The following is a 25,165-nucleotide window of genomic DNA, read 5'->3' on the forward strand; positions in this document are numbered from 1 at the left end:
CTCCCTGTCACCACTGACCCCTCCTCTCTCCCCTCCCTGTCACCACTGACCCCTCCTCTCTCCCCTCCCTGTCACCACTGACCCCTCCTCTCTCCCCTCCCTGTCACCACTGACCCCTCCTCTCTCCCCTCCCTGTCACCACTGACCCCTCCTCTCTCCCCTCCCTGTCACCACTGACCCCTCCTCTCTCCCCTCCCTGTCACCACTGACCCCTCCTTTCTCCCCTCCCTGTCACCACTGACCCCGCCTCTTTCCCCTCTCCCTGTCGCCGCTGACTCTGCCCCTCCCCTCTCCCTGTTGGCACTGACCCTGCCTCTCCCCTCTCCCTGTCACCACTGACTTCGTCTCTCTTCTCTTCCTGTTGCCACTGACTCCGCCTCTCTCCTTTTCATGTCACCACTGACTTTGCCTCTCTCCTCTCCCTGTCGGCACTGACTCCGCCTCTCCACATTACCTGTTGGTACTGACTCCACCTCTCTCCTCTTCCTGTCACCACTGACTCTGCCTCTCTCCTCTTCCTGTTGCCACTGACTCTGTCTCTCTCCTCTTCCTGTCGCCACTGACTCTGTCTCTCTCCTCTTCCTGTCACCACTGACTCTGTCTCTCTCCTCTTCCATTCGCCACTGACTCTGTCTCTCTCCTCTTCCTGTCACCACTGACTCTGCGTCTCTCCTCTTCCTGTCACCACTGACTCCACCTCAGTCTTCTTCCTGTCGCCACTGACTCCACCCCTCTCCTCTTCCTGTCGCCACAGACTCTGCCTCTTGCCTCTCCCTGTTGCCACTGACTCTGCCTCTCTACTCTCCCTGTTGCCACTGACTCCACCTCTCTCCTCTCCCTGTTGCCACTGACTCCACCTCTCTCCTCTTCCTGTCACCACTGACTCCGCCCCTCTCCTCTTCCTGTCACCACTGACTCCACCCCTCTCTTCTTCCTGTCGCCACTGACTCTGCCCCTCTCTTCTTCCTGTCGCCACTGACTCCGCCTCTCTCCTCTTCCTGTCGCCACTGACTCCGCCCCTCTCTTCCTCCTGTCGCTACTGACCGTCTCCTCTTCCTGTCACCACTGACTCCGCCCCTCTCTTCTGCCTGTCACCAATGACCGTCTCTTTTTCCTGTCACTACTGACTCCGCCCCTCTCTTCTTCCTGTCGCTACTGACCGTCTCCTCTTCCTGTCACCACTGACTCCGCCCCTCTCTTCTGCCTGTCACCAATGACCGTCTCTTTTTCCTGTCACTACTGACTCTGCCCCTCTCTTCTTCCTGTCACCACTGACCATCTTCTCTTCCTGTTGGCACTGACTCCGCCTCTCTCTTCTTCCTGTCAACACTCACCGGGGACGTGCTGCACGACTGGGCAGTGACCAGAGCCTCTTTCCTTGAGTCATAAGTGTTTTGAGTTTTCAGACTTGCACTGGATGCCACCACCACAGTGCAGTATCAGTTTTCAAGCTGGTGTTGCTAAAGTGGTGATAGGATGTTTTTGAGTCTTGCACTGGATGCCGCCAGAGTGCTGTGTCAGTTTTCAAGTTGGTGTTGCTAAAGTGGTGATAGGATGTTTTGCATAGTAGTAGTAGCAGAGAGCTTGGTTTGTTTTTAAAGAGCGTTTTTCTTTGTGTGTTTTGCTGTCATAATCATATTGCTTTTGATTGAGCACTTAGAATGATTCCTTGTGTGTGGTACACATAATGATGCAGAACGTGATTCTCTCTTTCTTTCTTTGAGTAACTGTTACACTGTATATAAAGCAAGTACTGGTAGTGTTGGTCAAGACAGATCAGGTGTGTTAGTGACCGTATCAGCATGACTTATTCCTCTGTTTTGTTTCCACAAGCATGTATGAATGAACACATAACTTAATGTTTCTCTAACTTTCTCACTCTCTCTCTCTCTCTCTCTCTTTCTCTTTTCACTCTCCCCTCTGACACACACACATGCATGCATGTACTTGCACACACACACACACACACACACACACACACACACACACACACACACACACGCATGCATGCATGCATGCATGCATGCATGCATGCTTGATCACACCAAACACGCACACACACATGCACACTTGCACCGCTCACACATACACACACACTTAACCTCACATGCACACACACACACACACACACATACACACACTCACACTCACAACACACTTAAGCACACACACTCGCGCATGCACACACACTTGTGTGCGCACACACACTCACAGACACACACACACATACACACGCACACACTTATCACACAGTGACTAACCTAACACATTCTAGCTCTTTTGACAGGGAGCAAGAAGAAGACCGAGAGCTAGAGGACATGATGGTGAAGAAGGGCTTTGTGTTATCTCCCCTGAATTACTCTCGTGCCATGGCCAGCACCCCCACCCTGGACTCTGCAGAAACCCCCACCTGATCACCCCTCCCTCCTCACATGGTCGTCAGTCATCACTCTGGTCATCGTCAGTCATCACTCTGGACTCTGCAGAAACCCCCACCTGATCACCCCTCTATTCCATCGTCAGTCATCACTTGTCCTCAGGCACGGGGCAGGAGCATCTTTTGAGACAAGATGTATGAACAAAGCTTCTTTCTTACTCTCTGATCCCATCACCGGACCAAAGAAAGGGTAGAGACAATGGCGTTCATCGGAAGTGCATTTACATGTTCATCGCAAGTACATTCATAAACTCATCAATATACACATTCGTTTTGACAGACACAAGTAAGTGTGGATATCTGGGAATCTGAAAGTGACAAACCACAAGACTTGAACAAACCTGCGTGCAGGGGATGGGATATTTTCTTCTTTATTTTTTCTTCCATCTGTGCTCAAACACACACCTGTATGCAACATACAAATTGTGTCTGCTACATTCAGTCAGAAAGGAGTGATCTATGGTTTGTTTTGGTCAGCATGGAAGGCGAGCTGGATTGTCAAGAGTGATGAAACCAAAAATGTGAACGCTGTGTCTGAACAATGTGTGCTGTCATCAGTTTGAGTGTCAGTAAAGTGACTTCTTGCTGTGTATATGACCAGACTGATTTGTTTGGGTTTTTTTTTAAAGGAGAAGACTTTTGTGCCACAGTAGTATGTAGGGGGAAATTTGACAGCAGTAAAGAGAGGACCAGTTTGGGTTGTACTCAGATGAGGTCTTTCTTCCCCCCCCCCCCCCCCCCCCCCTTGCCAATAAAATCACCTCAACTGGGTTACTTGAAGGAGTGGTGATTTTATGATTATGATTCTGACTGTGGTGAATATTTACTTTCATGGTTTTATGTACATGACCGAGGTGAAAGTTGTATGGAAGGTGTGTGTGTGTGTGTGTGTGTGTGTGCCAGCGTTTGATTATCTGTGCACATGTGTAAAGAGTGCATGTGTACCAGCCAAAGGAGAACCACACACTATACTGCATCATCACATCGGCTGAGTCAAAGAAAGTGCTGAGTGGGTTTCAGGATTCACTGTCTCTGAGACAGAATCATACTTGGACCACAGGAAAACAATCTCTCCATTACTAGGAACATGAAGCCAAATCAGGAATCCACATGTTAGTCTTCTACATCTTTGAACCCAAAGTCTGACAGTCAAAGATTGTGATGCTGCACTATGAAAATGATAAAGTTCACAATGAAGCTGGAACTTCCGACCACTCCTACAGTTCTCAGAATACATTGGTTTGCTGTGAGTGCAAGAGGGCTGACTGCTCTGGCTTATTCCTGAACACAACAGGCTGTGGAGTGACTCAGAGACACAATGTCTGCCACTGGAGGGATCAGCATGTGTCAGCTCTGTGATGTTTCATTGACAATGCTGGTGACTGTGACCAAGGTGGCTGTGCCTGTCAAAGGAGTGGCTCACCCTCACTCTTGGCCCACAGCTGTGCTGTGCTCAGCCTGTCAGGCGCCCTGCCCTGACATGTGCACCAGGAAAAGCCAGACACCAGTGTCCACACTTGCAAGGGGTCATTGTCATTGTCACTGAGCAGTGTCCAAACACACAGGCAGATGTTGAAATGGCTTAACTCATTCTACTTCAAGTACAAGTTAACTTGTACCATGAGTATTTCCCCAGTGGACCAGGTATGAGTATTCTCGTACCAACACATTATTCTTATTTTGTTCATTCTTGCTTGGTAAAGTTGGCATTCTAAACTGGACCGTTTACTGATTCCTGAAGCATGAAAACGAAGCTTTGTTTGGCATTTAAATCAACAGTTCTCCATCACTTTTCACGGTTTTTGTGAACCACCCTTTTTTTCTGCAGTGGTCTCATGCACTGCTGGGCCAGGGGAGTTGTAGCAGGCATGTAGCTGTGGGGTAGAATGAGTTAAAAAGGCCTATAAATGCTTAGCTGCATGCATGCTGATGTTTAAGTGTATATGTGTACAACAGGTAAATATTGGAAAAAAATGGTGTACTTGTGTGTATTGATGATTCAGTCTCTGTGTGTGTGTGTGCATTAGCAGTTGTATGAGATTGTGAGTTTGTGTGCATACTGGTGAGACTTAACCACAAAGGCATGTGAAAAGCGTTGAGAGTTGTGGAGATAAATATTGCTTTGTTGTTTTTTTACATGATGCCTGTTTTATCAGATGCTTTATGGGTGTTTTTTTATGGAGAGGAAATGAAGTGAAATGGATCTAGTGTGTGCTGTGTAAAAATGCAACATATGTACATAGTGCTGCACATAGCTGTAGAATGATGCTAAGAAGGGTGTGACTGTTGTTTGGTCACTCCAATTTTTGTGACTGTCTCTCATAGTCTCTCACTGCCATGTGTACAGAAATGAAAATAAATCACCACCAAACACAAACTTCTCTTCAGACAGTTTCTGAACTAGGTTAGCAGCAGACTGTATAAATTTCAGGGGAGAGCTAATTGGGTATGATCAGTTACAATGTGTAAAATATTTTTAGTCCAAAAGGCATTAATGTTTTATTTGTCCTGATATAAATTACTCTAAAGCTGGTGGTTCTTTATGTCTCTGCACATGTGTATCGACTGTTGCCATTGGGTTTTTTTTTAAGCTGCACATTCTTAAATACTATATTATGGTTCTGGTGGCCAGTTTATTGTTTGCTTTTGTCATATGCTCCTGAGTCTTTCAGTTCCCAGGTTTGTTTGATTGGTTTGTGTGGTGTGTTTATTTATGTCTTGTTTGCTGTGTGATGTGTGTGTGTCTGTGTTATGTATGCTGATACATGGTTGTGCGTCTACAGAAAAGTGCAGTACGTTTTGTGTGGTGAAATTGAAAGACTGGCATATCATTTCTGGAGAAAACAGTATAGATAAGTGTGGTGACTATGATTTTTCACACATATACAGTTGATCTTTAATTGTTTTGCTTTGTGTACTTTTTTTTTTTTAACATTCCCAGAACTTTTAAAATGTACGCTTATACCTGCATGATCAGACACATCCAGACACTTTATTCTCACATTTGTGTATGCATGTGTGTTTGCATATATATATATGTGATGAATCTTTTGTATTACTTCATCATGAAATTTTTGTTCTCCACTGCTCCATGTTCAGAACCTGTCAGTGGTGTGGCTGCAGTCTGGCCACTGAGCCCACATCATGCTGTAGTGTTGGAGGAGTGGGTTCAGGACTGAACAACCCCACAGTACTACTTCATTTACCGCCGGGTTCAAACCCACAGTCTCCCAACCACCAGTGTGTGATGCCAGCCAGTATGGCTGTGCCATTAAGGCTGGAACACAGAAACGTGCTCACAATTTGACACAGTATATACCCAGCACTGTAGTCTCTTGTCTTTTCACACTTGAATGAAAGGGTTCAGGATTTAAATGTGTGTGTACATTGCAAATCTGACAAAATGGGAATACCTTCAGGTTTTAGACACTACAGAAGCCACCAGGATTTGAACCCGGACCTTGTGAATGGAAATTTCATGGAGTAACTCTACTGCTGTGTGTTGACAGCTTCATGAGAAAAGTTCTCTGAAAGAGCCAAACATCTCTTGATTTTTTTTTCCTTTTAATTTGCACACAAAAATCATTGAATTACACATATTATGTACAACCATGTACACACATGTGCAAGTGTGCACACACATTACCTTATATGGACATACTCAAATGAACACACTTGCACACGCTCACTGTATCATACACACTATCACACACACATGCCTCTGTCGCCTCTGAAGCACAGTGTGGCTTCGGCTTAGGTAGGGGAACATGTGACATGGTGTTTGCCATACGCCAGATGCAAGAGAAGTGCTGTGAGCAGAACAAGGAGCTTCACATGGTCTTTGGCAGACTCCACAACTGGCTGTGGAACAACGAAGGCATCAGGCTCAGCACCAAAATCAAAACCTACAGAGCTGTTGTGCTGACCACCTTGTTGTACTGCTGTGAAACATGGACGACATATCGCCGTCTCATTCAACATCTTGAGCAGTTTCACCAGAGATGCCTATGAAAGATCCTCAGCATAAAGTGGAAAGACAGGGTCTCCAACCTCCAGGTCCTAGAGAGGAGCAGCCTGCACAACATTGAAAGCCTGCTGATCCAGTGCCAGCTACGCTGGACAGGACTTGTCCGCATGACAGACAGCAGGATCCCGAAGATGCTCTTGTATGGCCTGCTGAAGGAAGGCCACCACAAACTTGGAAGACACTGCAAGCACTTCAAGGGCACCTTGAAGACAAACCTCAAAGCCTGTGACATAGAAATCGCTTCCTGGGAGACTGATGCCCTTGACCACTCTCGCTGGAGGATGCTGTGCTCTAGTGGCTGGCCATTAAGGAGAAGTGTGAGCAAAGGAAGCAGGGCTCAACTTCTGGAGACGTTTTCCCTTGCAACACCTGTGGGAAGTGCTGCACATCCAGAATCGACCTCTTCTCCCATATGAGGGCACACACCAACAGATAAGCCTGCCTGCCTACTCATCCGTCGGTCCGACAGGATACTCCATTCATACACACATGCCCCCTTCTTTCCCTTCACTTACCTGAACACAGTTTGTACCTCCAGTCCACATAAGCACAGCGCTCACACACTTGTGGACTAGAACCAAACCAGAGGAAAGTGCAACTGACCATCCAGCATAATGCTTGTTGGAGGCCAAGCAAGGGGACATTACTTTGAGCTCACTTCAGTTGTCAGTCCTTTGATGCTGATTGTGATTTGTATCTCAGTGTAAATAATGTATTGTAGGAATGTGTGTGCACGTGAGCTCATGCTGCAATCCATTCAAGAGTGATTACCGGAATGCGAGCGGCGTCTTTTGGCTCTCTCTGGAGAGTTCCTGTTTAATACTCATTGATTTTGTGTGACTGCTGGTTCCCAAAGTGTTTCACCACACAATCTTATTTTTATTTTTTATTTTTTTCATTTTCTTGTGTACATGAAAGTAAGTCTGTGTAATCGTTCAGATTCAGTTGTCCATGTAGTGGGTGTGTACCTGGTAAGGGAGGAAGGTGGCAGAATGGTTAAGACACTCATATGCCAGTCCTTGAGGGTCTGGGGATGAATCCCCATCTCGCCCTTTCTCCCAAGTTTGACTGGAAAATCAAACTAAACGTCTAGTCATTCAGATGAGATGATAAACCGAGGTCCTGTGCACAGCACACACCTGGCACACTGAAAAAGAATCCATGGTAACATGAAGTGTTGTCCTCTGGCAAAAATGATGCTGATAGGTACACAAATATATATGGATGCACTCAAGGCCTGACTTAGTGTGTTTGGTTATGCTGCTGGTCAGGCATCTGCCTAGCAGATGTGGTGATGGTGTAGCATATATGGATTTCTCTGAAGACAGTGCAGCCTCTTTGAGAAACTGAAACTGAAATGCTAAGCTTCAGTTTAACACTAGCGTTTTCTCAACAACAACAAATGATTTTTTTTTTTTTTAATTGAAAAATGATGCAGTAGCTTTGCTCAGTTGGTCTTTTTTTCTTACATTTTCCACTAAGAGAATAGAACTTTACTCACTGTTTCAATAATACATCTTTACTGTTTCAGTAACACATCCACCCATTTTCCCCCCAGTAATTTCTGCCGTGGTTGCTGGCTTTGTCTGTTTATGCACATGCTGTGTAAAGTATTTGCTGGTGGTGGAAAGTGAGTACATATTTATTTATTTATTCTTTTTTCATACAACATGATAGTTGACTAAAACAAGTGAAGGTAACTGTTGACCAACTCTTCCTCTATTTCAAAATAACTTTGCGAAGATTTATGTTTAAAAAAAAAAAGAAAAGAAAAGAAAAAAAAAGAAGGAAAAAAAAATATATATATATACACGTGTATCTCTCTCTCTCTCTCTCTCTCTCTCTCTCTGTATGTGTTTTATTTCTGTATTTTCCATTATAAACTTTTCCTGTTGCAATAATACTGACAGAAATTTAAGTACTTAAATTTATCTTTCTTTATTCATGATATCTTGTGTATGTGTTGAAAATGTGTGTGTGTGTGTGTGTAATCATTATATTCTTCTATTATTAAGAACATTCTGTGAAAACTATCTTTCAGTTTGAGTTACAACAGTAATTGCAGTAATTGATTAAAAAAAATTTTTTTTACATCTTTTCCTTGATTGCCTCTGTGGCAAAGATGAAAAGATCACTTGTTATTGAAAGATTGTGGCTGTGCAGGGGTCTTTGTATCACATACAAACAACTCCCCAGTCTGATGCGTTCTGTGATCTGTTTTACGCCAACAGCCTTACGTGCTTTCCAACTACAGATGCATGTAATCATTCTTTCTTTTAAAAAAAGTTATAAAATGAATCAGTTGTGAGATAAAATATTAGTAATATCACATATATTTATGTTTCGAGTGTTTCTGTCAACAAATGTCTGTTGATGTTAGAAATGAATTTTGTCCGGGTGTGTTTTTTGTTGTTGATGTTTTTTTGAGTATGTGTTTTGTTGGGGGTAGAATGATGTTGGATGTTACTTTTATTTGTTTTGTTTGGTTGAATTGTTCTTTCTTTTGGTCACTGCCTTGACCTCCTTTTTTTCTTTTTCTTTTTTTTTTTTTTCAATTTCATTCTTTATCTGTGCGTTAATGGACTGCGACTGCCATGTTCACTTGTAAAGTTTTCTGCTCATGGACTTTGAACGTTTATGCCAGTTTTTAACCAGCCATATAGGCAGCCATACTCCATTTTCAGGGGTATGCATGCCTATTGGGTTTGTGTTTTCATAACCCATAGAACACCCACATGGATTAATGGATCTTAACGTATGTAGTTGGATCTTCCACATGTGTCAGCACATGAAGGGAGTTAAGGCACCAGTAGATCAGCTTGTGTGTTAACCTGGAAGATCAGAAAATCCTCACCTTTAACCCACTAGGTGCTGAAACAGGAATGGAACCCAGAAACTCTCAGATTAAAAAAAAAAAAAAAAAAAAAAAAATCATCACTTGAATCGTACAGCTATTGCGCTTTTCTTTCCTTTCCTTTTTTTCTTTTGATAATTTTTATTTTGCTGTGGCTGTTAATTGTCTGCTTTGTTTTTTGTTTGCAGCTAAATCAAGCAGCCCTGTTAAAAATAAATATATATATTAAAAATGAAAAAAGGGGGTGAGGGGGGAGAAAGGATGCTTGTCTTGTGTTTTTTCATTATAAACTTGGTCTCCAAAATATCCATCCCATTCCCAAGTCCCACCACCCCCTCCCCTCCACTTTAGTGTTACAACATGCCCCTCAGTCTAAAAAAAAAATAAAAAAAATGCTGCAATTAAAGATGACAACAGTCCCAGCATCCATATTGCAGATCAGTCTCACTGCAGATGGAGATCTTGAGACAAGGTGATATGCTTGTGGAATGTAAGTCAATGTGGATGCTGAAAGGTGTTGTTTTCCTTCCTTGAGGGTAAGATTAGGACCAATTTTTCAATGTAACCAACAACAAAAAAAAAACAAAAAAAAAACCAAACCAAAAAACCCCAGGTTGTGTGCGTCTGTCTTCAGTTTCTGCTGCCTTCCATATTTTGTTCTGGATTTATATGCGTTGATTTGCCTTTTTTTCTTTTTTCTCTTTTTGATTTTTTACAATTCTTTTTTTTTTTCAACATTGCTAACCAGCTGTGGTTGTGGACCTTTTGTTTTCCATGAATTCATAACGGGTAATTTAGTTTGGATGCTTTTCGTTTCCATCAGTATTTTGATTTTGATTTTTTGTGTTTGATATGCTGAGTGAGAGGGTGGTGGTGATGTTGTTTTCTTATTCCCTGTGTTTTTATTCTGCTGCCTTTCTTCTGCCTTCATTTCTCTGTGAGTGGGTGTGTGTGTGTGAAACAGAGTTTGAAGGGACATGGCTGATATGTTTTGATCATTTAAAGAGCTTGGTGTAAACATAGATGAATTCAACAGTACAGATGGTGAGAAAGAGGGTGAATTTATAGCCAGTTGCTATCACTGAATTATCGCTTCACCAGTGCTTCTGTAACCTGCAGCTGGGTGTTATTGATGCTTTCTCAGTGATTTTTACTTTTGATTTTAATTTTTTGTTTGGGTTGGTTTAAATTTTGTATCATTCATTCATTCATTCCGCTAACCTATTATTTATTTATCTGTCTGTCTATATTTATTTATTGGTTTATTTATTTATTTATTTATTTATTTATTTATTCATCCACGTGTTATGAGTGACAGGAGAACACAGCGACCTATTTTTGCAATGTTGCAGTGGTGATGAATGATATGTGGACACAGCATGCCTGTGTGACTGCCCCAAAGTGCTGAGGATTCCTTATCCCAGAGAATCAGTATGTCAGGCATTGGTCACGCTTTGCTTCAGTTGCATTGCATGAATTAGTGTGTGTGAAGTGGTAAAACCGCTGTGCTTAATTGTGCAAACATGCAGGGGTCACTTACTGGATGACTCTTTATGTAGAGGATAACAGTGTGGCTGTATATTTGCCGTATTCCATGCAGTAATATTTTCAAGCCTTTGCAAATCACATCCTCTGGTCAGGATGTGTTTGCTGGAACTTTTGTGTAGGACACTGGGTAATCTGTCTCACAGAGTGAATAAAGATCATCTTATACCAGGTGCATCTTGGTAATACTCACCCTCCTAACTGTTCCCTCACCCCATGTGAAAATGCAGCTTTTTTCAGTCTGCTTTGTTTTTAATCAACATATCTGGGGAAATAGCAAGCACATGAATGTAGAATTCTGAAAGAAAGAGAGAGAGTATGTGTGTGAAAAAGAGAGACACAGACACAGAAAAGAATACATGGATCTGTGTGCTTTACTGTGTTGGCTGGTTGTGAACAAATTGTTCAGCCATTAGTCTTGCCCTTGAAAGAGTTATGACTGCTGGAAGTTTGGTGTTGACCATTTGTGTCCAGGTCATTTGGTACCAACTTTTTTATATGGCTTGACACACTTTTTTATTTGTGAGACAGATGAGCAAGAGTATGTGCTATTTATTTGTATATCTGGATTTGGTTTTCATTTGTCTCTCTGTCAGTGTTTTTCTGTGTATCAGTTTCTCTGTATCTTCCTCCCTCTCTCTCTGCCTGTCTCTTTCCCACTGTCTCCTCTCCTCCACCCCCCTCCACCCCCTTCTCTGTGTGTGTGGCGGGTCATGGTGTGCTATGCCTGAAAACATGTGGAAATATGTAACCAGGAGAAAGTGGTGAGGATTTTCATTAACCTCACAGTTTTAACAGAACAATTTTTATACATCTGAACATAAACCATGTTTGATGAACTTACACTACAGAATCTTGATCCTTCTAGCATATGTGTGGTGCTTTTTAGTTGATATTGTGCATTGCTGTTCATATTATCACATCTTTACCCCATTGAAAAAGAATTATGTTGTGACGAAAAAGAAAGGGAAACAAGTGAATCATGACTTGAGAACAAATACACAAAGTGTTCCATGACTTTGGCTGCCTATTCATCTGGATGACAATTTGTATTAAACACTTTCCATTCACATAAACATTCACTCACCTTTTTACAGCAGAGAGGATGGAATATGGTTGCAAGGTTTTTTTTAAACACCACCTCCAGTTTTCTGTTTGAGGAAAAAAAAGGTTTTTGAATTAAAGGTGGATGGTCTGTGTGTGCTTGTGACTTGTGTTCTGTTTTATGGGAAAGTACTGGATATGTGTTGTGGAATTGTATCGCTATGAAGGAGCAATATACCTGTTCAAATACTGTCTTTGTTGCTGTGTTTTGGAAAGTTGAATGATATCCTTGTGTGGGTGTTATGAGTTATGAGTCCTGACAGAATTGTCAATGTGAAATTCAGACTCTCTCCACAGGGACGGCATGCACTATCTGCATTGTTGATCAGGAAACAGGAGCACTCTCACAGACTGTATGAAGTGAATGAGACAACAGGTGACTCCTATCTTCTGATGGGTAACTACCGAGGAGCAAAGTGGCACAGTGTTATGGTGAAGACACACATCTGCCAATACAGAGAGTCCATGTGGGTCTGGGTTCAAATCCTGCTTTCGCCCTTTCTCCTGAGTTATATACTGCAAAATCAAACTGAGCGTCGAGTCATTGATTCAGATGGGACGATACACTGACGTCCCATGTGCAGCACACATTTGGCACACTGTAAAAGATTCCATGGTATTGAGAAAGTTGTCCTCTGGCAAAATTCTGTAGAAAATATCCACTCTGATAGGTACATAAATATATATACATGCACTGAAGGCCTGACTAAGCACACTGGGTTATGTTGGTGGTCAGGCATCTGTCTAGCAAATGTGGTATAGTGTATGTGGATTTGCCCCAACCACTGACGCCTCCTTGAGAAACTGTAACTGCAGCTGTGTGAAACAGCTGACTGAAGCAACAAAATCACTGATTCATACTTTGGGATTTAATCCCACTACCTCTGTTAAACAGCAGTGTGCGTCTAAAATGAGTGTTACTGCTGCTTGGGAATTGAACAAAAGAAAACTTCAGGTTCCATTACTCTGTTACACAGTTCTGAAAGTTAGAAAATAAATCTGACCTTGTGACCTACAAACAGCATTAGTTCAAAAATGAGTAATTATTTCAACATGATAGAACAATTTATTGAAAATAATTTATCCAAAATGCATCAGTTGTTTTTGTTTTTGTTTGTTTTTTTAACAATTTATTGGCAATAATTTATCCAAAATGCATCTGGGAGTGCCCAGGGAGATCAGATCAAATCAAAACAAAACAAACATCCCTCACCCCAAAAATCTCATGTTTGCACAAATAAAAGACATCATCATCATCCGAAGAGTGCCCACAAACAACAGGCTGATTATTCTGACACTTTTAACAGGGGGGGGGGGGGGGGGGGGTATGCAAAAAAAACACCCAAAAGCAAAACACACACACACTACTGGTGGAGTTTACGAGCTCCCAAAGTGAACATGCCAGGGGACACAGCTCCAACCACAGCCTCGGTCAAAGTATCGTTCAACTCAGAGATGGTTTGCGGGAGGAACGAGTGACTACGTCCTTCAAGCTGCCTTGAATGTGCTCTTCTGTCCCTCTTCTTGGGTGCTCTCAATTTTGGTTCCTGGGATTTACAAAGTTTTCCAAAATCCACCTGGACCATGTTGTTAATGATTTTGTACATAATGGTAAGCCTTGCGATCTTACGTCGGCTTTGTAGGGATGTCCATCCAAGGTGTTGTAACATGTCAGTGACGCTGGCGGTTCTTTTTTAACGGTTTAAAACGAAACGTGATCTTTGTTGCACGGCCTCAATTTTTGTGATCTGCCCTTCTTTGTATGGGTCCCACACAGACGGTGCTTACATATTCCAGAACAGGCCGCACCAGAGCCATATAGGCTGTATTTTTTAGTCTGATGTTACTGACTCTAAGGTTTCGGCGCAAAAACTCTGTTAGTTTTGTTCGCCTTGTTCGTGATGTTCTGAACATCTTGTGTGATTGTGACCCCCAAATAGTTCGCAGAGGTGACATTGGCAAGTCTGGTTGTGCAGCTGGTATGTTGGTGTCAGCAGCTTCTTCTTTCTCTTGGGACTGATAACCGGGAGGGTGATACATTTGCCTGGGTGGAATGACATGTGGCTTTACACCTAGCTATGTACCTGTCACCATCTGACTTGTGGCTTTACACCTAGCTATGTACCTGTCACCATCTGACTTGTGGCTTTACACCTAGCTATGTACCTGTCAACATCTGACTTGTGGCTTTACACCTAGCTATGTACCTGTCAACATCTGACTTGTGGCTTTACACCTAGCTGTGTACCTGTCAACATCTAACTTGTGACTTTACACCTATGTACCTGTCAGCATCTGACTTGTGGCTTTACACCTAGCTATGTACCTGTCAACATCTGACTTGTGGCTTTACATCTAGCTATGTACCTGTCAACATCTAACTTGTGGCTTTACACCTAGCTGTGTACCTGTCAACATCTAACTTGTGACTTTACACCTAGCTGTGTACCTGTCAACATCTAACTTGTGACTTTACACCTAGCTATGTACGTGTCAACATCTAACTTGTGACTTTACACCTAGCTATGTACCTGCCAACATCTGACTTGTGGCTTTACACCTAGCTATGTACCTGTCACCATCTGACTTGTGGCTTTACACCTAGCTATGTACCTGTCACCATCTGACTTAGGGCTTTACACCTAGCTGTGTACCTGTCACCATCTAACTTGTGGCTTTACACCTAGCTATGTACCTGTCACCATCTGACTTAGGGCTTTACACCTAGCTGTGTACCTGTCACCATCTGACTTAGGGCTTTACACCTAGCTGTGTACCTGTCACCATCTGACTTGTGGCTTTACACCTAGCTATGTACCTGTCACCATCTGACTTGTGGCTTTACACCTAGCTATGTACCTGTCACCATCTGACTTAGGGCTTTACACCTAGCTGTGTACCTGTCACCATCTAACTTGTGGCTTTACACCTAGCTATGTACCTGTCACCATCTGACTTAGGGCTTTAACCTAGCTGTGTACCTGTCATCATCTAACTTGTGGCTTTACACCTAGCTGTGTACCTGTTACCATCTAACTTGTGGTTTTACACCTAGCTGTGTACCTGTCAACATCTAACTTGTGGTTTTACACCTAGCTGTTTACCTGTCAACATCTAACTTGTGGCTTTACACCTAGCTGTTGTACAAGTAACGAACCATTGTTGCTTTATCATGGAGTTTTGAAAAATCTTAGCTTGTGAAAGACTACAGTAAATGGTCAGTGTTCAGGACTGATGCATTTTCACAAACTTCTGAACAAACAACAGGATCCACATGTGTGCATCTATGGGTGAAAGGAATTCAGGCACTGTAGAGGATTCTACTAAGTTGACAGACATAAAATGATCATACATCAACATTCTGCTGCAGAGGTTGATACCTCTGGTCCATCCTGATAAGTCTGCATTGTGTGGTGCATAGGGAACACACACACACACACACACACACACACAGAATCAAAATAAACACACTCAACAAACAAGAAAAATGGAATATTTGTACACGCAAGCCAGAGTAAGCTCGCAGCAGAAACAAAAGACAAACACATTTGTTTTGTGTGTGCGTTTTATTCATACAAGTTATGAGAGGAACATGAGCACCGTTCACATAAATCTCCCCATTCTTCCTTGTGACCTGTGATGGAACAGCATGCTGAACAAGTCTGTCACATCATCAGTATACGTAGGACGGCATTGTTCACACTACAATCAGCTACCAAAGGCCAAATTTATTCCAAGATCGCAAAACACTGATTCTTGATAATATTTTCAATATATAATTAAAAATACAAAGTGATAACATTTTCATGCTGGCCAGAAATAACATTTGGAATAAAAGAAAGTTTCATTTTGGCTGTGTAATTAGAAAACGGCCAAGATTTATGCATTTTACTGTGGTGGGAATGCATATTATGGAATTGTCAAAAAGATATATGAAAATTAAGCCATAGCATGAAATATATTTTCAGATTTCAGATTTTGAAAAAGAAAGAAAAAACTGGCCAGTGTTTTAAGAAGGGGTTAACTTTGTGTCCATGGACAAATACATCACTACACGTAAGTTAGTCTTTCCCTCAGTCCTCTTGGAAACTTTCAGCTGCCATTCTGAAAGTAGTTTTCATCAAACACTGGACGGCATTAAGCAGAATACATGGTTCACTGGATTTTCAGTGAATATCTGGGAACAAAAGATACAAGTCGCACAAGTTTATCCCAAAACAACAAATCAGACAACAGTAATTCATATGCTCACTGATGCAACATTTGAGAACTGCATTATGTTCATATACTAGCTGCATATTGCAGCATTGGCATTCCATTTTGAAATGCCTTCATTTGAGCTGTTCTGTTATAAATAGTTAATCAAACAGCTACTGAAAAAAACTTAGAACAAACTTAACACTCACACATAAGCACATCAATTTATAATGTACATAAACGTCATTTTGCACATCACTTGAAAGAAGCCCTCCTGAGTAAATGCATTGCGTCAACGAAAAACCAAATGCAAGGAACTGAACATGTACAACTAATTCTGGCATTTAGATTTTTGCTGACAAAGACCATTTTCTCTGACACAGAATGTTATCCCCTTTTGGTGTATATTGTCAGTGAGAACTAAGAACAGATTCTATATGGATTAAGAACATGTGCTTATTAAACATATTGCAACATGGACAGAACTGACTACATGTTAAACATAAACGGTAATAAACAGCTGGTAAAGTTTTCAGTTTGAAAATGTTGTAGTCAGGACTAACCAGAATTTTAAAATTCAGTACTTTCCAGTCCCAGAACATTTTTCTGGGATGGAATGAAATAGAAAATTGATGTCTTAGTGATGTTTATTGGTGTCCTTTCTGTTCAGTGTGATCTGTTTAACATAGCAGAGCAGGTGATATACAGTTTAGTTTTGGTCTCTTCACTATTTTGTGCCATGCCTTAGATGGTGGTGGTGTTGGAAGTGGATTTACTTTTACTTGTAAGAAATCACTTACTCATCACATACACTCTGCTCTCACCATCGCATTCAAACACAAGCAAACCAGAATGAGGATACAAAATTTAATACCATATATCAATGAATAATCCATGAAAAATACATTCAACTTGAACAGTAAAATGTCAAAAATAGATTACATCACATATAACTATGCACTTTAGACAAAGGGTTCAATATTTGCGTGAAGAGAAATGAACTGAAATAAAAACGAGGTCAGTTCCATTGCTATCAGTATGTTGTGTATACCCACCCCCCAACCTCCCACATGCTGTGATTGTAAATCTGAACCAAAACCAATGGTCAACACTTTTCTCCCTATGGCTCAATGAGGAAAAAATGGTTGAACTTTGCAGGTGGCTTTTTCTGGAAAGCCAATATTAACATGATCAGGACAACTCGAAAAAAATCTACAAAATGATATAGGTAGAGCCAGAGAACCAACTATCAGGTGTGAATTGCATTGCATTGGATGTAGAATGTTGCGTACAGTTTATTTCAACAATTGCAGTAAGATGGCCAAAAATAAATTGCCTAAGGTAAAGGGGGGAACAAATTTTGCATGCATAAAGCACAATGTTTGGACAAAATGTATACAAGTCACATTTTTAGCCTCTGGAACGATTTTTTCCATGCCAATATCAAAGTCACTTGTCACTGTCATTATTTCTCTAGCACTGCCACATGACTGTTTCAGATGGACGGTCCTATTCACAGGCCAGCTTGCTGTCGAAACTGGAAAGAGCAATGCCAAAGGCCTGCAGGGCACACATAGGGTAGTTGTAGTCCATGGTGAACACGTCCTCCGCCACCCGCCCAAACTGCATCACAATGTAGTCCACTGCAACAACATCATCACCAGTCACTGTACTGTTTCAATCTGAAAAATTCTGTTAAAAAATAGGGTTTTCTGGTTTTCGTGATACAACTGTGTAAACCTACACCAACATGTTCAGTGTTCTGCCCTTAAAGAAAAGGGGGTTCTACAGTGTAATGTACCCAAATATGGCTCTGCTAGGAGAGTATTGGGAGGGGAAGGGTGGAAGAGAGACCAACCTCTTAAGAGGGGTGCGACACAGAAAGGAGGGGGGGGTGGGAGGCAGGCACTTTCTCCTGGGAAGAGAAATAGGGGGTTGTGCTATACGGGGGGTGGGCACTTTCTCCTGGGAAGAGAAATAGGGGGTTGTGCTATACAGGGGGTGGGGGGTTGGGGGGGGCACTTTCTCTTGAGAAAAGTAGGTGGCTTATTTAGCACTGTCCATCACTTGTCTTCATGTTCTTCCTACACCACACCTGTCGCTTCTACCCCCCACCCCCTCCCCAATTTACCAAACCATACACATCCCTTCTACAACTCCCACCTGTGAGAAAAATTCATAACCACCATCCTTCTGAGAAACAATATAATTGGGGAGGGCTCTGCCCACTCCTGAGATAGCATGGTCAGTGAGAATCATGAAAACGGGCAAAAAAGTAAACGTCATTAATGAAATCAAATTTGCAATCAAACAGTAAGTGGAAAAAAAGTTACAATGTCCAACCAGAAGGTTAAAAAAACCAAAAAAACCCCGTATGAAACACATACAACTGCATCATGTGAGACAATGTTATCAACCAGACTATCATCCAACTTTTCCACTTGACCACGACAACAACACAAAAGACCACTGCAGAGATCGTGGAGCAGTAACCTAACATACAACAGCCACTGGCAAAGCCTTGATCTTGAGCCATCTACCCTCGCCTTTCATCCACTTCTTTAAGTGTGACACCGACTTCTGTGCACATGCATGCACCCTGATGAATCCTAACAAAGCATTTTATGTTGCCAATATCATCCACCTCATTATTAACACTGCAAATGAAATACCAGTTGTTGCTATCACCACCACCATCATGCAAAAAGCTCACTCTTGGCAAAACTGTCCAGGGCCACATGATTCTTGGGCACAAATCCCTCTTGCCCATCGATATTTCTGACAAATCCCTCTTGCCCATCGATATTTCTGACAAACCACCAGTTGCGCAGAGCGTCGTCGTCGTCGTCGTCATTAGCACAGTCATGCTCCATGACCTTATACATGCAGAAGCTCAGTTCTCCTGCCTCCCTGGCTATGTAATGACACAGCACCCGCACTATGCGTCCCTTTCCACACCTGCTACACACACAACAGGCCATACACATTTTCAACAGTCCACACCAAGACAAGAGACACTTCCCTGGCATTTTCCCTCCACCCTGTTTGTCCACCAACCAAACAGAGATCCGAAAGGAGTCAATCTCAGCTCTCGGTACAGAGATCACTGTGAGCCAACCGGTCAGAGCATCATTCAAACCCCTATGTCTCTACAGAACTGCAACCATTCATAAGGTCACACTTCCTTGCACTAGATTCTGTTGACTGTTCCACTGTCACTTGCTGGAATTAATCCCATTGGCAGAATATTACAGACAGAGCACCCAGTTCATTTACTTACTATGATAATGGTTCAAGAAAAGACTGCTAATGTGGAAAACAAGGGGCATGCTCCATGACTCATTCTCAAATGAAATTGGGGAAAAAAAATTCAAATATTAAAACCATTCATGGTCGGTATCAAGAATTGTGCTGTTTGCCGATGTGTAGCGTCTTTCTAGAGATGAAGGCCAGAAATGAATGCTTTTATCATGACCTTATCATCCTGGCTGGTGTGGCTTCTCAACAGAAGTCTAGGTGTCGAGAAAATGCCAATTTAACCCCCAATACTGTGACACTGATGACCAAAACAGGGTTAATAAAGGACTTGAAAGAAGGTTAATACACAGATAAGCACACTTACAAAAAATAAATAAATAAACTTACAACAAATAAATAAATAAATTTTTAACATCTGTAATAGATGGCAGGTTTTTTCTCTTCTTCTGTTCTCCTCAGACATGTAAACAAGCAACAAATGAAAGCAACTCAGAATTTTTAAACATGTAGATTGGATGGTAGTTCACTTGAAGGAAAAAAATCTATGGAAAGATCCCAGTAATACTCCTGTGCAAAAAGAGAACCAAACTGCCTGGACAGGAGTTCACTTGAAAAAAAACATCCTTGAAAGTATCCATTAATGCTCCCGTGCAAAAAGAGAACCCACGACCTGCACACCTAGAGGAAAACTACAGCACACCTAGAGGAAAACTACAGCACACCTAGAGGAAAACTACAGCACACCTAGAGGAAAACTACAGCACACCTAGAGGAAAACTACAGCACACCTAGAGGAAAACTACAGCACACCTAGAGGAAAACTACAGCACACCTAGAGGAAAAATACAGCACACCTAGAGGAAAACTACAGCACACCTAGAGGAAAACTACAGCACACCTAGAGGAAAACTACAGCACACCTAGAGGAAAACTACAGCACACAGAGGAAAACTACAGCACACCTAGAGGAAAACTACAGCACACCTAGAGGAAAACTACAGCACACCTAGAGGAAAACTACAGCACACCTAGAGGAAAACTACAGCACACCTAGAGGAAAACTACATCTCTCAAGTGTGCTCCACTGCAACTTCACAGCAGTACGTCCTCCACAACACCCCTAGGCCCTCCACTTTCCCACACTTCTTCACTTGCAGAACGCACACACACTCCTCACTTACCATCATTATCATGCACAATCTGGAAGTTTTTCACCGAAGCCTGCGTCACTCTCCCATGAAAATTCAGCACGTATGACTGGGTTTCTGCAAACACAAACATAGCGATAGTTTTCCATCATAGGGAAACTTGTCAACATGAAACTGTACATCATCACGATTCCTTCTCTGCAGCACATAGTTATACCTACTTGACACTGGTCTGCAAGCTAATTTGCTTGGTATCTTCATTGTCAGGGTGAAGTTAGTAGAATGGTTAAGACACTCATTTGCCAATAGTGTCTGTTAGGGCCTGGGTTCAATTCCTGCTCTCACACTTTCTCCAAAGTATGGAAAAATCAGACTGAGCAACATGTCACTCAGATGAGACGATAAACTGAAGTCCTCTGTGCACAATGCAGATGGCGCACTGAAAAAGAACCCACAGCAACAGAAGGCAAAATTAGAGCGGGGCTGTGTGTGTGTGAGAGAAAATGTGTATGTGCATGCATGTTTTCTTTTCAATGCAACTCTGTGTAATTTCAATTTAACTCTTGTGATAATGCACACTTGCATCTGTACGTGTCAGACAAAGAGTGTTTTCAATTCAACCCTGTATGAGAGTTCACGTGGGCATTTACATGCATGTGTGTGTGAGAGAGAGAGAGAGTCCAATTCTTTGTACTCTGGACTATGCAAACACGTGCGCACATACTCGACATGCACACACACACACACACACACACACAGAGTTACACAAAGGGTGGAAAGCCAGAGGAGTAAAGTCGTGCTACATAGAAATACAGCCATGTAAAAATGAAAAGAATGGCAATAAAAAATAAATGCATGTACGAACTGCCAAATGAGAGGCAGACTGGGCAAGCCTTTGAACAAAATATAATACTGCATGCACATAATGCAGATGAATCTGTAGTGCACTAACAACAGATCCAAGATCTAAACAACTTATACTAACTGCATTCATGAAGTGAACTGCTTTGATGCAATTTTAACACAAAGCATTGGCGGCAATGTTTCAAAAGCTTTTTTAGCGTGTGTGTGTGTGTCTGCGTGTGTATGTGCCATTTGTTTTTCACAGTGGTGGCAGCAAGTGCCACAGAGAAGAGATAGCCTTCTGTCAAGATGGGTATTTTGACACTGCAGATTTCAATCAACTGCCATGCTCAGGAAATGTGTCCAAATAAGGTACTCTTGCAAGGTGCTCTCTCCTCATAGCCTCTTTACTATAGGGTCTATAAACAGAGAATACAGACTTCTTCTTCTTCTTCTGCGTTCACTCGTATGCACACGAGTGGTCTTTTACGTGTATGACCGTTTTTACCCCGCCATGTAGGCAGCCATACTTCGTTTTCGGGGGTGTGCATGCTGGGTATGTTCTTGTTTCCATAACCCACCGAACGCTGACATGGATTACAGGATCTTTAACGTGCGTATTTGATCTTCTGCTTGCATATACACACGAAGGGGGTTCAGGCACTAGCAGGTCTGCACATATGTTGACCTGGGAGATCATAAAAATCTCCACCCTTTACCCACCAGACGCCGTCACCGTGATTCGAACCCGGGACCCTCAGATTGACAGTCCAACGCTTTAACCACTCGGCTATTGCGCCCGTCGAATACAGACTGAAGAGCTTTTTTTTATATATATATAATACATTCAGATTCAGATACATGCGCACAATGTGAAGAAGAGTATGACGCTGGGTGGTGTTTGCAAACAGGTTCTCTCAAGGGTACACCTCGCCACATTTTGATTCAAGTAAGAATCTAAACTAAGAATACTGATCAATGCATGTCATTGTGTCTGATCAATGCAAAACGAACCTATCACACATGCATATACCCCCTGATTTTCTCAATGGATTTATGAGAATCTCCAGATCGACCCATGGGCTCTTAGATTTTACGAATTTCCATAAATTTACAGAAAACTTATTCAGCTCTGCTCTTTCTTCGATAGCTTCCTCCTTTGTGCCAACCAGCTGTGGGAAGAGTGTTTATATAAATGGACCAAACTTACATCTAACAAAATACATGAAAAAAATTCCTTGTCCCACACTTTCACATTCCATTTTCATGTATTTATTTTTAAACATGAAAAAGCACAGATCACACACATACACACACAAAAAACAACAAAAAACCCTACATGGAGGTGAAAGGGCACTAACCATCATTCCAAACGGGTGTTTTATTGTGTAACTCCAGCAAGTTCTCCATATGTTTCCTCTTCCAGCGTTCTATCAAACCGTCGTGGTTCTGCTCACAGACACACAGCAAGGACAGCCAGACTGCAGTCTCCTATCTCCCCCCAACATCTCCAACCTTACTACTTTATTTTTTTAACAGACAATATACAATACCGTCATACTATCTAATCACAGTGAACCAGTACTGTTAAGATTTCTTCTTTTTTGTTCTTTAAATAAACAGAAGTATCAGCGAAAGGCCAATACATTCAACTTCAGCCCTAAACAAAATCTCCAGAATGGACTTTGATTTGATTTGATATGGATACCTCCCTCCCTCTCTCTCTCTCTCTGTGGAAAGTATTTTGGCAAATTTATTTATCAATGTCCATTATCAAATATTTTGAGAAGACTTTTCTCTCTCACAAGACCAGATTCATTTTGTCTGAAACTGAATATGACTAAATGTCTGCAAAACTGAGTTCAAAACACAATAATCAGCAGCAGTCATCCTATAAATACATATGAAAGATGCAAAGTTATACAGTTCCAGACTGTAAGTGGTTAAATAAAACAACAACAGAAAAACAGAACATTCAATTCTCCCCAAAATGACTTTCCTTTTATTTTCCCAGTGAGGGTGCGGACCCAGCACTCACCCCTTTAGGAGTGATGTCCACACGTTTGTGGTCCGAGGTCATGCCGGGGATGATGATGGTCATTTTGCGGGGACCCTTGAACCCCAACACATTGGTCTCCTGAAATCGTCACATGTCATCACTGTCATCTACACTGCTCCTGCTGCACAATTCTACAATCTGTCAACATACTGGGTCACAATAATCTAAGGACAAATGCACACTCTAAAATCTTGGTAATATGTGGCAATTAAGCTAATGCAACAGTTCACTGTACGCTGAACAGCATATTGTTTGCACTATTCGTTTATCAACTTTTCTTTAAACAGAAACCAAGATTTTGAGGGTGGGGTGGGGTGGAGAATTCAGTGTCATATGCAAATGACAAAGTGTGAAAGACATCTGGAACAGAGAAAGAAGAACTGGTCCTTGTACAGAGCTTTGTGAAATGCCACAGGTAAGGCTGCTGTTCCCAGATAGACCGTCTTTGGCAGCAATACTACACTCTTTATATCAGCAATACTACACTCGCAATACTACACTCTTTATATCAACAATACTACACTCTTTATATCAACAAGGAAGAGAACCAAGGCATACCTCAAATTCCATACTTTTTTTTGAGTCTTGAGAAATACATGCAGTCAAAGGTATCATAAGCAGCCAAAAGCTATATCAGTTACTCTTCCAATGGGTGCAGGATATATGATTTGTCTTTGCTGTGTTACTGATCACCTTGTGCTGTACTGCACATTTCTCTGCATGCTCCATTGAATTTATGACTCGGGGGTGGGGGGGTGTGGGGGTGGGGGTTACATGTATGTACAGCAACATACAGAATGAACTTACATAAGCGACAGCCACAAGTTCTTGGCGAGCTCCCTGAGCGTTCTTGCGAGGGTTGTCCCCACTGTTAAAGAGGGTGAAGTGTGTGCCCAACATGTTGGACCTGAAACCACCAAGGGGACAGTTGACACCACATAAATCAAATCAGTTCACAGCAAATCAAGTCATGATGCTTGCAGCCCAGCCACCTGCAACCGGGCCATTCACCACCTTCTAATGGAATTAAACTGACCGACTATCATTAAAGGAATACTGATAATTAAAATACAAGTGAGTTTTCAAACACGTGTGTGAATTTTCTGATGTGTTGTTCAGAACAATGTTTTTAAAAATCACTTTGAACATTCTGATTCCATGTTCCTAAATCTCTCTCTCTAGAATAGGCTATGCCTAAAATCTTAATCCTTGAATAAAAAATGTTTTGAGTTCTGAGTTGTGAACATTCGAAGGATCATGTTCCTAAATATCTCTCTCACTCTCACACACACAACACTTTGAACATTCTGCGTTAATGTTCTTCTCTCTCTCTCTCTAACTGCTATTTTGCCATCCTATATTTAATCTAGGCATGCCAGCTTGTGCAAGATGACAGAGTGCACAGAGCACACATTCCTCCCTCAATGTGTCAATGATTCCTTGGCAGACTTACACACTCCACAAAAACTTGAGCAAACACAGAAAACTATCTTTTCATTAAATTTTAGAAGCGAAGCGAAAACGGGGGGGTGGGTGCAATGAACAGCTGCTGTGGGAAAAAGAGGAAACACATTCCTGCAAAGCAAACCCTCACCACTCTGCACTGCCCTCAAACCAACTCCATTTATTTTCTTTTTCTGATGGCAAGGAGTCACATGTTTCTCGAATTCATGTATGTTTGAATACTTCATCC

General features: G+C 42.0%; 2 protein-coding genes across 13 annotated transcripts in view; one reads left to right on the forward strand and one right to left on the reverse strand.

The window, feature by feature from the left end:
- LOC143283099 (uncharacterized) overlaps positions 1-12,151 on the forward strand; it is a 98,947-nt gene extending 86,796 nt beyond the window's left edge. For all 3 annotated transcript variants that reach the window (XM_076589181.1, XM_076589183.1, XM_076589182.1), the window contains one exon: positions 2,288-12,151. In XM_076589181.1, coding sequence (XP_076445296.1) covers positions 2,288-2,414 — 127 coding nt within the window. In that variant the 3' untranslated portion in view covers positions 2,415-12,151. The remainder of the gene's footprint in view (positions 1-2,287) is intronic.
- A 3,363-nt stretch (positions 12,152-15,514) lies between these two features.
- Positions 15,515-25,165, reverse strand: part of LOC143283100 (protein king tubby-like) — a 109,033-nt gene continuing 99,382 nt past the window's right edge. For all 10 annotated transcript variants that reach the window (XM_076589190.1, XM_076589191.1, XM_076589189.1 and 7 more), the window contains 5 exons: positions 24,280-24,379; positions 23,452-23,550; positions 22,775-22,862; positions 20,604-20,687; positions 15,515-17,807 (listed from right to left, as the gene is read on the reverse strand). In XM_076589190.1, coding sequence (XP_076445305.1) covers positions 17,674-17,807; positions 20,604-20,687; positions 22,775-22,862; positions 23,452-23,550; positions 24,280-24,379 — 505 coding nt within the window. In that variant the 3' untranslated portion in view covers positions 15,515-17,673. The remainder of the gene's footprint in view (positions 17,808-20,603; positions 20,688-22,774; positions 22,863-23,451; positions 23,551-24,279; positions 24,380-25,165) is intronic.

The sequence above is a fragment of the Babylonia areolata genome, chromosome 6 (assembly GCF_041734735.1).
Source record: "Babylonia areolata isolate BAREFJ2019XMU chromosome 6, ASM4173473v1, whole genome shotgun sequence".
Classification (NCBI taxonomy): domain Eukaryota; kingdom Metazoa; phylum Mollusca; class Gastropoda; order Neogastropoda; family Buccinidae; genus Babylonia; species Babylonia areolata.